We start from the raw sequence: 14032 nt of genomic DNA on the forward strand, positions 1-14032 counted from the left end.
CTGTAATCATTAGTGGTCGTGGGACTAGTTTGGGCCCTACCTAAGCTGGTCGAATGTTTCGTTGGGGTCTATACCCTAGCTGCACTGATGAGGCCTGGAAGGCCGAAACAGATCCGTCTGCAGATATTGTGATTCCTTCCAGTGGATGCTTAGTTTATTTTGTCATACTGATCGGATTTTCTCTACTGTTCCGTTTTAATTTTAAATAGTTTTGCATTATGTGGCCGTTTGCTGTTTTATGGGTTTTTCCCATTTGCCTTTTAAAATTTATATATATATATATGTTCTATCCTTAGTCTTTAACTGTGGAAACTGGCAAAGATTAAGACAATAAAATAGTTGGGAGTGAGTAAACAAGGTCAAATAAAGAATAAAAGTAAGGAAAGCATCTAATAATATGTAGCCTAAATTATGCAAGACAGAATTAATAAAATTATTTTTGAAATTATAGCTTCATATAAAATTCAAACTACAAAATCCTGAAAACTAAAGACATAGCAGAATCAATACCTTGGCTCACTGTTCCAAGGTCCTAGTAATAAAAAGGTGTACAAATATAGATATTGTTACGAAATCCTTCGCTGAGCATGATAATTAAGGCAAATGCCAGTAGACAACATGACTTAACATCTCTTTTAGTCTAGTGAATTGATTCTTCTATAATTCAGATTCTATCTATAGATCCAACATTGAAATAGATAGGTATATACATTTGTAACAGATTTGCAATAGACATTACCAAATAGATGTAATAGATATTTAATAGGCATGTAATGGATAATATGTAATACATAAATAATATGGAATACCCAAATATGTAATATATAGGTATGTAATATAAAATACAGCAGATATTTAATAATGTGTAATAGATATTTAAAATAAAATAGATATTTGTAATAGATTTCTAACATCAAATAGATATGTAATTATTATTCTGTATTATCTTAATTTTATTCAGCAACTGCTGAAATAATAATTAATGGAATGTATAATGTGTACATCCCTACAGTAGTGCTCACCAATCAGTGATTCACATAAAATACCAAAAAACATCAAAATCCATCTTAAATTTTTTTTCTGATTTTTCATTAAAGTTGTTTGCATTCAGTAACTCAACATAGGATCCTCTACTTGTTTAAGTATGGGAGATTCAAGTCTTAATCTCCCACACTCAAGTTTGATTAATCCTGATACCTGGCAGAAATTGATAAAAATTCTTCTGAAAAATATATTAATGATCACATTCAATGACCATTCGTTCATCCTTTTAACAGTAAACATAGAACATAGTTTTTCAGATAACAAACATTCTATATAAAGAATTGACATATATACAACAATAAATAATTTTAACAGGTACAGTACAACATCTTAGAACCACTTACGTGTTTTGACCAACAGATAATTAATTACAACTGTGAGTGAAATATCCAATTTTTTTCCAAGTGTAAATTGCAGATAAGATCTTGTCACAAAGAATATGTGCAGATAAATGATAAACTGATATATTTCTTGTGCATGGAACAGCAAAAATAGGTTTCCAATACTCTGTTTTCTTAATCAATACAGATATTTTAATGAGGTTCAACTTCTATAAAAAATATCTAAGATTATTATCTTTGGTATTCTACGAGATCTCATATTTAACGACATATTCTTCTATTACACATAAACTATTGTACTGATATGATGATGAAGCTCAGAGACACTATAAACATGTCACCGGTGGGTGAATTTTACCTACTGGGTGACAATATTTTTCATACAGGTAGGTAGCTCTCCTAGAATAATTGCATATAAAAATATATATTATACTGCCAAAAAAGCAGAAAAAAACCCCTCATAAATTACAATACTTACTACAGTAAATCATAGATCACAAAAAAGTTTTCAGGAATTTATTGGTCTATTAATATAAAATCTTTAATTTTTTGGCAGAAATTTCTGGCAGTACGATTATAGGAAAGGTATAATTAAGATGTCAGTTAATTGAAACATGTTTTTCTTGCTCCATCATACAAACAGATATATAAAACTACCATTTCAACTAAATTCTAAAGATTATAGTACAGGTATATGTCTTACAACAACTTTTTTTTTTTATCCTTCATGTGGGAAGCTCCCACTTTTATTATCCACTTGTTTACATAGACCAACTCAACTGATGAAAGGGGAAAAAAAAGAGTACCTTCACAAAAAATTTTGCTAAAAAAAAAACCAAAATTGCATTTTGATAATATCATTGTCCTAACAATTTTTTTGTAAAAATTCTTTAACATTTTTTTAAAATTTGCATTATTGACTTTTTTTTAAATTATTATATTAATTATTCTTAATATCATTACTATATTACCAATATATACTTAACAAAAGGTTCAGGCCAAATAACATATTTATATGACTTTATTTACAGTGTATGTCACATATCACGAAATAAAAAATAGCAATAATTATCATCATCATTCTTACTATCATCACCATACATATTGGAGCCAAGTATATTTCCAATATATACTTAATTATTTTGATTGAAAAAGATTGTTATGTGGATATTTTTGCCTACGTAAGCAATAACAGGAACTGTGTGAAGTTCAGTGCGGCCTAGGCACGACAACTTGACATATATTAAATCTATAAAAAACATGCTCTTTCAATTTTAGCTGTAGAGTCAAGTATTATACCAGTTGCTATCCAATACTTTTTGTAAAATTGTCTTGAGAAAACAAGGTTGTATATATTGCAAAATATTATTACATCCGGAATGAATGATATATGGAATCAAATTTGATGCGATTCGTTTCTGTTTACAATATAAATAATGAAACCATAAAAAACAATTTGCGTTTTTTTGTAACGAAACATGGACAATACATTGATATTGGATATACAATAGCAATTAAAGCACTGCTGTCTCATACCTTGGAGATGGACATTTCAATGCTAGAACAACTATCTAGTTCAATGGGTTCACATTGCTTAAACAGGGAACTGAGTTTAGATGTGTTTTTTTTTTCGGAGGGGTTGGGGGTATAATATATGTTCAACCATACTGCTTAAACTAGGCCCAAGAGTGATTTGTTGTGTTGCTGTCATAAGTATACATGTATAATTTTATATGTCATCATTTTGTAAAATTTAACATTGCAATTTGAATTTATATTTAGTTTCTGATGGCTTTCTGACTGCAGACCATGGACAGAATTGTTCAATTTCCATTAAAAACCAGCATAAATCCTGAATACAATTTATTCATTATAAAAACACGAAATGTAACTGACCTGTCGTTATCAATGTACATGCCCCTCTGTAAAACTAATGGGCGACATTCCAAGTGCTCCTCTTCTTCGACGGGGGACACGCCCCTATCCTCCATAAAACAACTTTCTGCTCGTTGTGGAAGTTCAGGGGAAGGGGTCAAATCATCATCTTCATGAGACATAAGGGGTTCAGCTGCTTCCTCAGCCGGTATACTATTAACAAATCAAATTATTTCAGTAATTAAAATTTTGGAATTTTATATATGTGGGAAGACAATATTAACAGTAATGAATTGACTGATGGGTGATGGATGTTAACCACTAAGCTTGTCACAGACTGTGTTGGTGTTGAAGCCAAGTCACAATTGGGTGACTTGGCTTATGATCATCAACTGACACAGTGTGCACCACACTCTAAATTTTCAAAGACATGGAGATCCAAACAAACATGTTAAATTTATTCAATTTTATATTTTGAAGTTATTAAAATAATAAGTATCAAATCCAATTTCTTTACTAAAGTATATACTGTATCCATCATATATCCTATAATGAACTTCTAAATAATTGTTCTGTCAAATTTTGAAAAAACCTACCATCAAATATTCACAACACTATACATTCAATTACTGCATTCTTTTAAAAAATCTGATATAAATTTGCTTTTTGTTTTCATTTAATTTTGTATTTTTAAGTTAAAAATTTATTATCTGAAAGCCAAGGAACAACAATGTCCCCACAGAGATTGGGTATACAAAAAACGAAAAGGAAGATTTCTAACTATTTATCTATGACGCACATAAATGTCATGTTGGCATGATGCACATAAGACTATCATATCATTATTATAATATACCCTACTCCACCCTCATGCATGTGTCCTCCAAATGCTTGTAGGCATAGACATATCGATATAGTTAATTGTCTCATCAGTTTAAATATACTGTTGCTACAGGACATCTGTGCATTCTAATTATGTCTACATGACATGGATTGCTTCCCTTGTGTCTTTATGTTTCTTCATGCAAAGCATCATGAGATTAAACTTTAGACCCGCTAATGATAACACACCAATGATCGCAACGATGATACAGAGACTTTAATTATAATCTTATTTTTTATAGCCACACGTGCAGCCTTATGCAGACAAAAAGCACCATCATCAATCATATAAATAAATAATATAACAATATGTTCAATATAAATAAATGGATATAAATAAGAAACAAATAATTAAATACATAAATATATACATATATAACATATAAAACAAATAATAATATAATAAAATGTTCCTGTATGCTAAAAAACTTTTACAAAGATTCGGACAACGTAGCCTAATACTCCATGATACTATCAAGGTGACATGTAATCATAAAATATAACATACTGTAGTATTAGGTGAACTACTTAATAATTTGCAAATTTTATTATAGAACATTAGACTTCTTATAACTGCAGTGGCAGATCCACAGATGTGCGAAAGGGAGGGGGGAGCCCTCGAAAGTGGGGTCGAGAGAACACTATGCTATGTGGTCTGGGGTAAATTCCCCCGCGATATTTTTGTTTTCTAGATGTCCGAAAATAATCTCTGAGGCGTTTTGGGCGATAGTTCACTAGAGAGGTCTTTATGGCAGAACCCATCAATTTTGGATATCAATAAAGCCTTACCCCATGTTTCAGTATTCAGAAAGTTATCAGAACTCCATTTCCAGAAACAGTATATTTATGACAAAAAATATTATTCCTGATATGATATATTTATGCAGTCTATAAAAACACCATTCTTGTTCATTCTAAACCAATAGAGGTAGAATCCCCAAGGACCATTATAATGAACACGAGAATCGATTTCTGCAAATATACTGCATAATATTGATACACTCCCAGCATGCTCCAAAGGTAACAATAATCATCCTTGTTTATGAATACTATGCTGAATTTTTAATCATAATTTGATAACTAGACAAATATTAGCTGTTCTTTCCCTCATGCAAGAATGAACAAAAGCAGTGTTAGCTGGCAATAAACAAACACGGTAATTAAATCAATTACTTAATTTAAATTTCAGTTCTATTTGTTAATCAAGCTTTCAATGGCCTAATATAGACATTACATTACAAACAGCAAAATATGTACATACAAGTATACCAACAGTAATTGAAAGACAGATAAATACAAGGAATATCTATTCCGTCAGTTGTCCAAAATCCCTAAGGGTACAGATACCCACACACTGCATGTTATTGGACTGGCTTGTGATGCGTTTTACATTTAAATTATTGATATTGTAACATTTCAGTAACATCTACAGTATTTAAGATTTGCCAGTACAGTGAGTACAACTGAAATAACATTGTGCAATTATATGTAATACAGATGATGTTTCTTCCTAAAGAAATATATAATACCAATCCAAATTTCAGTTACACTACAGTCTTTCCCATATAAAGCATACTGATAAAAACAAACTTGGAAGAATAAATTGTGAAACTACTGTTAATGCAAAATAGCACATAAGTTTCTATTGTTTACAAGAGCAATCAACAACTTTTCTGCCAAGAAAGGTGCAAAATGCCTTGATGACCTATTGTAGGGAAGGGTAGGGAATGTTTTCTTTCCATTTGTGGGTTCTAGGAGGTGTAGATCCGAATATCTTAGCCATATTAACTCATATGGAGTAAGATGAAACAACTTCAGTTAGAATTTACATTTGACAAACCATGCTGAATAATCAGTGAAATAAGATTTGAAACAGAGACTACCATCTCAATTACTCCAGATTGTCTGCTATTTTACAATGTCATACGCAAGAATGATTAAATTTAAACTACGCTCTTGCAAATAGACATGGGAATTTCAACTTGATATTGTGCGTTAAAAAGAACACTAACCGCGTCATGCAAAATAAATCGTTAAACGAACAATTTCTCGACAAGAGTGTACAATGATAATGCTAACAAAACAGTGCATGATTTGACTGCCACGGTTACAAACAAACAATGCACGAACACAGAAATACAAACACAGCAAATAACTTGTAAAATTGTTAAATCTATGTATTACTGAAACTATTAAAGAAGAAGCTAATTCATAATTATTGTTATGAGGTACCAATGGAAATAATAATGATGACCATACTAATTAATATAATTGCTTAAAGGTTAGATTATTATTGAACTTGTAAATTAAAAAAAATTACCTTCAAAGAATAGTTATAAGTATTATAAATAGTATAAATATAAATAAGTACAAAGTTTAGGAATTTTCAACACTGTAAAAAAATAATATAACTTAAAATAATATTATAGCGAAATGATTTTAACCACTTTACAATTGTGTTTTTTTAACAACTATTGGCAAAATGAAAACAATTCAAAATTATTTTTCTGTATAAGTATTTAATTTATAAGATAATTTACTTAAATCACAAAATAATCAATTCCTACACTCCCCAAGCCCCCTCCCAATTTGAATTGTAAATTATAGCGAAGAGCTACTGACCAATCATTTTGCCATTAGCATATCATGTGACAGTGCATATATTACTTATTTTCTAGCAAGAATACAGTCAACTATTGCTTTCATGCGAGCCGTCTTTAGCGGCGGGACGATTAGTATCAACATACCGCTGAACAATTTCACGTAGGCTGCTCCAACTGTCCAATCAGAGCAAGAGGAATAAATGTACAAATAAATATAAAATATTAACAATTAATTAATTATGAACACTGCACATTTCAATTCTTCTCACTGATGGACAAACAAAACAAGAGTAGCATAAACATAATTGTTAGTTCATACTATCAATGTTTCTGCGGAAAATATCTGTGATTTGCCATATATGGGCATGATGTGTCATCATACACATATGGGGGCTTGTCATCCCAAAACCAGCATCAGTGAGCCAAACCTTGAAAATTAACTTTTTAATATATTCATTTACTGGAATTGACTTGATGCTCATTATGAGAGATGATGCTCATTATGACAGATATTGATCCCTGTGATTGAATGCCAAACATATAAATAAAAATGAATAAAACTATACAAACCTTGACCGACTTGATCTGCTACTATGAAGTTTGTTATTCACCAAATTAATCGGTCGAGGACCTCGTATACCATGAATTGAATTGGACATAAATGGCCCAGAACCGTATGAATACGGTGACCGTCTACCATATGCATTTTGTGACTGGTAGATGTTTAAAGAAGTTGCTGGGGACACGGCACGATGTGTATTGGATGGTGACATGCTCAGATTGTTTCCCATTAGACATTCCGTTGGTTCCGACTGGCGTCGTATATTGGTTGAACCATTCTGAACGTTCCCAAAAATACAATGACTTCGCTGTGAAAAGAACATTATAAAAATCATTAACCATTGAAAACCAGGTAACAATCAAAAAAAGAAAAAAGAGTATTTTATGCCTGAGAGTGTAATTTCCGGCCAACCAGACGCTGCCCGGCCGCTTGCCGCACAGCCCTCCCTCAAGCTCTCGGTAGGGAGCACTGCCATAGTCTTTTAAACTTCAGCCCCAACAACCACGGTAGGGCTGATGTGGTCTGCACTCATCATCTGTAGAAGTCTTTTCCTGAGTTACCTGTATTTCAAATTTAATTTAAAATGTTCAACAGGGACAGGTAATGTACCTTAAATTTGTTTGTACTTACTTTAGCCGAGTAATCATAAAATATGATTTAGACTTATCTAGCACTTCAAACGAGTTGTTAGGCAAACCAATCAAGCAGTTATTAACTATAAGGGGAAAAAATTACATCGAAGGGAGATCCATTTGTTACCCTATGTGCTGGTTGCTCCTCCTCAAGGGACTCGTCCTCATCTACCTGTTCCAGATTGCCCGAAATTGCACGCTTTAATTCCGGTCCGATGTCATGGAAACTGCGTAAGCCAGCCTGAACAATAAAGAGAGAAAAAAAAAAACCTTTTCTTTCATTTAGTTGCAATCTCCAATGTACTGAACATTCTGCAACTGGCATGGTGAATTTAGCATACACCAATGGTTTAAATGTCTTATCCAAAATATGGGGTGCTACTGCATCTTACATTTTAACACTCTAGTTGAAACACAAGGTGAGCAGAAGATGGAATAAACACATTCCGCTAGGTTTGTCATGTGACATATAGTGGGTATCAATTGTAAACATGCAGCACAGCGACACTCCGTAACAGGAAAATGGCTTCTTCAGAGTGTCTGTGCTGTATTAGAAAGCACATTTGATGTTGATAATGTTAGTTGGAATGCCAGTAACTATACCAAATTTGATTGGAAATTGAGATTGAGTTTTGCCATAATGGTTTGCTAATGCTTCAAAAGATAATGGCATCAAACATTGAGATTTTTCCAGAAATGCTAGGCCTAGGCCCTGCATGTGTCTATGGCCTGTTTAGGCAGGCACGAGAGTCTTAAATCTGCAACTGCGATTTTGACATGCTACAATTTCTAGGCTAGCTTAGGCTTACGAAGGATCACATAAATTCAAAAGCATTAACAGCACATTAAACGGTAGAATAAATAAATAAACACTATTTTGAACAATCATAGTGCCTTTCCTTGCCAGTTCTTTTTCGTGTTAATGGTAGGCGAATGTTTCGAAACCGTAACATTACCCTTTCCTATACTTTAACACTGATTGCACTGTAAATTCGCCATAGTAATTCCCACTATATGCCACGTGACCGGCTGTAAACAAACCTCGCGGAATGTGTCTATTGAGCAAGGGACTGAACAACTTGGACTGGAGGACCTCCGCAGCTCAGCACACCTGCAGTGACTACCACCAGTCTACTGCAGCTGAATAAGTTAAACTACTCTACATTTTTCAATGTTAGAAAATTGCTTATAATTTGATCAAGTTTATAGATATAATGCATTAGGATACTGATGGATTAAAATGTACATATTTAGTAAAATAAATATTAAAATAAGAAACTAAATTACAGGCAATATTATGGAATTGAATCTGGTTTACCTGTAGAGCTTGTGCTGGTGCATCATGATCACCTTTATATTCTGCATTTTTTCGAGCTTTGAAACGACGAAAATAGTCCTGAATCAGGAATGTGGCATAAAATTTACCAACAGTTACATCATCATCATCTGCAAAATAATAATTCAGAAGATTTCTTTGAAATTTTTGAAAATGACATAGAAACAAGGAAGAGGGGAATACCTTTGGTGGTAGACCTGAGTAAACAAAACATGCAGGGCCTACCTGATATGCTAGTGTGATTTTGAGCAGTGTTTGAAACTTTATGAGTGTCAAACTCTCAACTAGACACTTTACCTATGGTTGTTATTCACTTTCTAAAGCTGGGCGCTCATTGTGTCATACTACAGTCGCACAATGGCCTTAGAAAAATCCAACTCGGCTCCCTTCGAACGCTTGAGGATATGATGCTATCTGCTGATCGCAGTCTGAATGGATCGTCATTAAATGTGATCCGTTGCAGCGTTGCGGGCGCGTCGTGGACCCGTGTTATGGATAGAACCATGTCGCCTGACAACCATCAAGTTCAGTGAGCGCCCAGCCTAAAAGTAGTTGGTAGGTTCAATGTGCTGATTATAACTGCAATAAATTAGGTGTTCGATCAAATGACTTGAGTAATGATGTAGAGAGGCCTGTGTGAGCACATTAATCATCTTTGAGGGCTCTCCTAACCTCAGTACTAATTAAATAAAAAAATAGATTTGCATGACTGTACCTCCAGCCGGCGGAACAACTTGGTCTAACTTAGAGTTTGTACGTTTCCAGATCGTTTTGATGACAACACGTAGCTCTTCGTTAGCCTTGTCTATGTTTCCCTCCGTCTTGATCTTGAGTGAAGTTCGCACTAGTGCGAATAAGGTCGCATTAAACATCACCGTACCATCTTTATTTAATGGCATATTCATTGTGACCAATCTCTGTTAATAAAATATATTTGTTATTGTTGAAGCCTTCAATATGAAGATTCAATTATTCAAAAAGTATTATTACAGATTCATCTAAAAAGCTTAGAGACAAGAGCCTAAAACATTCACTGAGCATCAGCGACACTACTTTACTAAAATAATTATTTAAAAAAAACATGATTTGCTTTTGATTTCTTACCTTACATGCTACCCTGTAAGGACAGAGCTTGCCAAAACCTAAAGGGGGTGATATCTGACGCAACATGTCTACGATTTCCACATGTTTTATTTTCCCCCTGTACAAAAAAAACAAAAAACAGTGGTGATGCAAGCATACAGGTTGTTAAGCTGGTTTTCCACTAGGTGAATTTATTCACGCGAATCAAAGTGTCGGTTCGCTTCCTGAGTTCTGATTGGTTGCGCATTCTTTTGCTAGCAAAAACTCAGAAATGAGAATGCGCATGTGCATAAACCGCTGCTTTCCATTCGCGCGAATAAACCTAAAGGGGGTGATATCTGACGCAACATGTCTACGATTTCCACATGTTTTATTTTCCCCCTGTACAAAAAAAATAAAATAAAATAAAAAATACAGTAGTGATGCAAGCATACATGTTGTTAGTGGAGTAATGTAGGGAGCTTTTCATTGCTAAGTGATGTCAAGACCCTAGAACAAAACGAATGTACGTTGTGCAGAGATGGTATGACGTTCACACGGTTGAATCCGTTTTAGTGTCACGTCGTCGCGCTTAGTGAAAGCTCCCTAATAATGAAAGTAATCTGCACTTACGATGCTTCAGGATCTGATTCGGACCACATTCGTACAAACTCTTCAAGATGGTGAGGACCCAGAATTGACCAATCTCTTGTTAAGTAATCAAAATTATCCATTATAACTGCTACAAATAAATTAATTACCTGTAAAATATGAACAAATAAACTTATATTTATTAAAATTAAATATAATAATCAATAATTAAGATTATAATTAAAATAATAAAAATTAACTATAGTAACAATATTAACAATAACAAAATATCAATATTAGAAGCAATAACCATAATAAATATAAAAACATTAATAATAATATAGTAAAGTTTTGAGTTGATTTAGCATAATTAATGACACCTTAGAAACATTTTTTCTCACCAAAAACGAACATAAAACATAGAATGAAAGAAAGTAGGGAACAGCAATGGGACTTCCGCATGTTTCATCTGGTTCGCCCTCATAGCATTTGGAACTTATACATGCTAACATAACATCTTGCCAAGCTTCTCCGGTTGCCGACCTTAAATAAGAAAAACGTAAATCAATCAATCAGGCATGTATAAAGCACCACTACCTATGCCAGAATAAAATGTTCAGTGGCACAATGATAATTTATTCATTCATTAATTCGACCAAAAGACTACAGTAACAAAACATGCAAAGATTAAAAATGAAATGATGATGATATTGTCGTTCCTCTGAGAAGTCAATTCAACATCAATGTTTCTGATAAGTTCTTTCCAGTCTGATCTGCTTTCCCTGGTGTTCTTGAGTGATGTGTGATATGGTGATGTTGACTGGCTGAGATTTTCCAGTCTTGTGAGGTCATTATGTAAGGTGTAGTTCTTGGTCTTCCCCTGAATTTGATATTAGTGGTCGTGCTGAAATAATAATCAACTGCTGTATTCGTGGGTGTTGAGTTATCCTGTCTTAGGATGTGTCCCATCAATCGCCACTGGGCTTCCAAAATGTCTAGTGATATTGGTCGGGATTGGCATCTAGAGTACAGTTTTTTTATTTGAGATTTTGTGAGGATATTTCATTTTTATCAATTGTCGGAGTTGTTTCCTGTAGAATATGTTGAGTTTTTCTTCGTTTTCTTTCTTTAGTCCCCATGTGCTGCTGTTGTAGAGAAGTATTGGCTTTACTAGTGAGTTGTAGAGTTTTAGTCTGATTTTCTCTTGAATTTTGTCTTTTCTTATCCAAACAGCTGATAATTTGTTCATTGCAGTGGACGCTAACTGCTTTCGTCTGGCAATGTCTTCTGTGTCACCCAGAAGAGACCCAACTTTCTTTGTTTTTCTCCAATCCTCTTCTTCAATGTCTTTTTTTCTTTTAATTATAGTATACTCTGTTTTTTCTTTATTTACTTTTAAGTTAAATTGTTTTAAGTTGACATAAAGAGACAAAAAAGCATTGGAAAACTAATTAACATACATTGGCCTGATAGCCCAAATAATGGCATTTCTGAAAAGCAGACATAATGAGAGTACTCATATTAGCCTACAGAGCCTTCTTTTTTTGTTTAATTTTTAATTTTTATTTTATTTTATTTATTATATTCAACTTTCACAGGAACAAAAAGCACCAGAATGGCAAAGAACAGAATCGGTGAACAAGCACCTTTACAAAGCCATCATACGACCAGAGCTACTGATCTAATAAATAAATAAATAAAATTTATATTAAAAATAAAGATTTATCCATTTGCAAGTAGAAAATTCTTTTTGATTTAAACTGCAGTATGTAAACAATATACATGTAAAAAACTCACCTGAAGAGCACCAAAAGAGCATTTGGAAATGTTTTAAAATTATTATTTTGGTTTATTTCTGAACCACTTTCTTGTGCAAGTTTTCCAAACATCTGTGAATAAAATGAAAAATATAAGCAATTTAACATACAGAATTTTTATGTATGATAGCAAAAGAAATGCTTAAGTTTCTGGGTATCATATACTCTTGTCAACATGTGACAAGTACTTGGTGTTTATTACTCCTGACAACTGACAAAATAGAAGGCTCACTTCAGAAACTACATTGATATCTAAACATGGCTTACCTGCATTCCAATTACAGCATATATAAAAAATAGCATGACAATTAGTAAGGCTACATATGGCAGAGCCTACAAAAGAGAAAATAATTTACAAAGTTACTATGGTCATTATTAGGATGTGTTAATGTACAATTACTATCAATTTTATGTATCATCATCATCATTACCTTTATCACATCCATCCTCTTCATCATAAAACCATCATCATCTCTATCATCATTATCATCATAAACATCACTGGACCAATAATAAAAACTATTCCAAGGAGCACCACTGTAATTCATCCACATTTTCATCCTCTCGTTGTCACCATCATATCATAATCATCACGGACACTTGTCGTTGTCGTCAGCACCACCACAACCACATCATCATCTTACCACCATTCCTCTCAATCAAAGCTAACACAAATCTAAAGCTCTGTCCACATTACAAAATTTGCTTTTAAAAAATGTTTGCCCATATATAGTCGTAACCTGCCTATACATGGTCATGATGTGACATCAACATGACCATACTTTAAGCATGTCACATGTTTTGTTAAAGAAAATTTTATAGTCTGGATCAGGTCTCTTAACCAACAAGAAAGGTTTTCACAAATTCCAATGTCCTCACCTGGAATGACTTAATGAAAGTCCATAATAATGTTCGTATTCCCTCTCCTTTACTCAGTAATTTGATTAACCTCATCACACGAAAAAGGCGAAAGAAGTTGATGCTTATTCTATTTTCACTTTCAGGCTATAAAATGAGAAAGAAGTCGTTAACAATAAGGTCTGCATTTTGCCTCAATCACCCTTTCCACCACCTGACAATTCTAAAGAAGTCTTGTGACTTGATAAAAAATTTCAACAATGATTCACAATTTTAAATGAGCATATAATAATGTAAATTATGATATTGATATTAGATTTAATGCATTTAGACATATGGCTTGGTTAAAATTTTCAGTAAAATCTAACCAAGGCTTTCTAACCAATCTTTGTTTCAGACATCTGAAAACCCCCAAATAAGTGAAGTGAT

The 14032-nt window shown here is 33.2% G+C and overlaps 1 protein-coding gene across 1 annotated transcript in view; it reads right to left on the bottom strand.

The window, feature by feature from the left end:
• The window catches only part of LOC117107867 (voltage-dependent L-type calcium channel subunit alpha-1D-like), a 96671-nt gene that overhangs the window by 9597 nt on the left and 73042 nt on the right, over window positions 1-14032 (bottom strand). The window contains exons 29-40 of the mRNA XM_033249676.1: window positions 13625-13750; window positions 13013-13078; window positions 12726-12817; window positions 11330-11471; window positions 10971-11098; window positions 10380-10476; window positions 9991-10192; window positions 9258-9385; window positions 8043-8180; window positions 7316-7614; window positions 6890-6919; window positions 3282-3473 (exon numbers count right to left, since the gene is read on the bottom strand). Of these exons, the coding sequence (XP_033105567.1) occupies window positions 3282-3473; window positions 6890-6919; window positions 7316-7614; window positions 8043-8180; window positions 9258-9385; window positions 9991-10192; window positions 10380-10476; window positions 10971-11098; window positions 11330-11471; window positions 12726-12817; window positions 13013-13078; window positions 13625-13750 (1640 nt within the window). The remainder of the gene's footprint in view (window positions 1-3281; window positions 3474-6889; window positions 6920-7315; window positions 7615-8042; window positions 8181-9257; window positions 9386-9990; window positions 10193-10379; window positions 10477-10970; window positions 11099-11329; window positions 11472-12725; window positions 12818-13012; window positions 13079-13624; window positions 13751-14032) is intronic.

This window comes from Anneissia japonica, unplaced genomic scaffold (genome assembly GCF_011630105.1).
Source record: "Anneissia japonica isolate Jap-2015-1 unplaced genomic scaffold, ASM1163010v1 scaffold288060_len1141017_cov207, whole genome shotgun sequence".
In the NCBI taxonomy this organism is placed as follows: Eukaryota; Metazoa; Echinodermata; class Crinoidea; order Comatulida; family Comatulidae; genus Anneissia; species Anneissia japonica.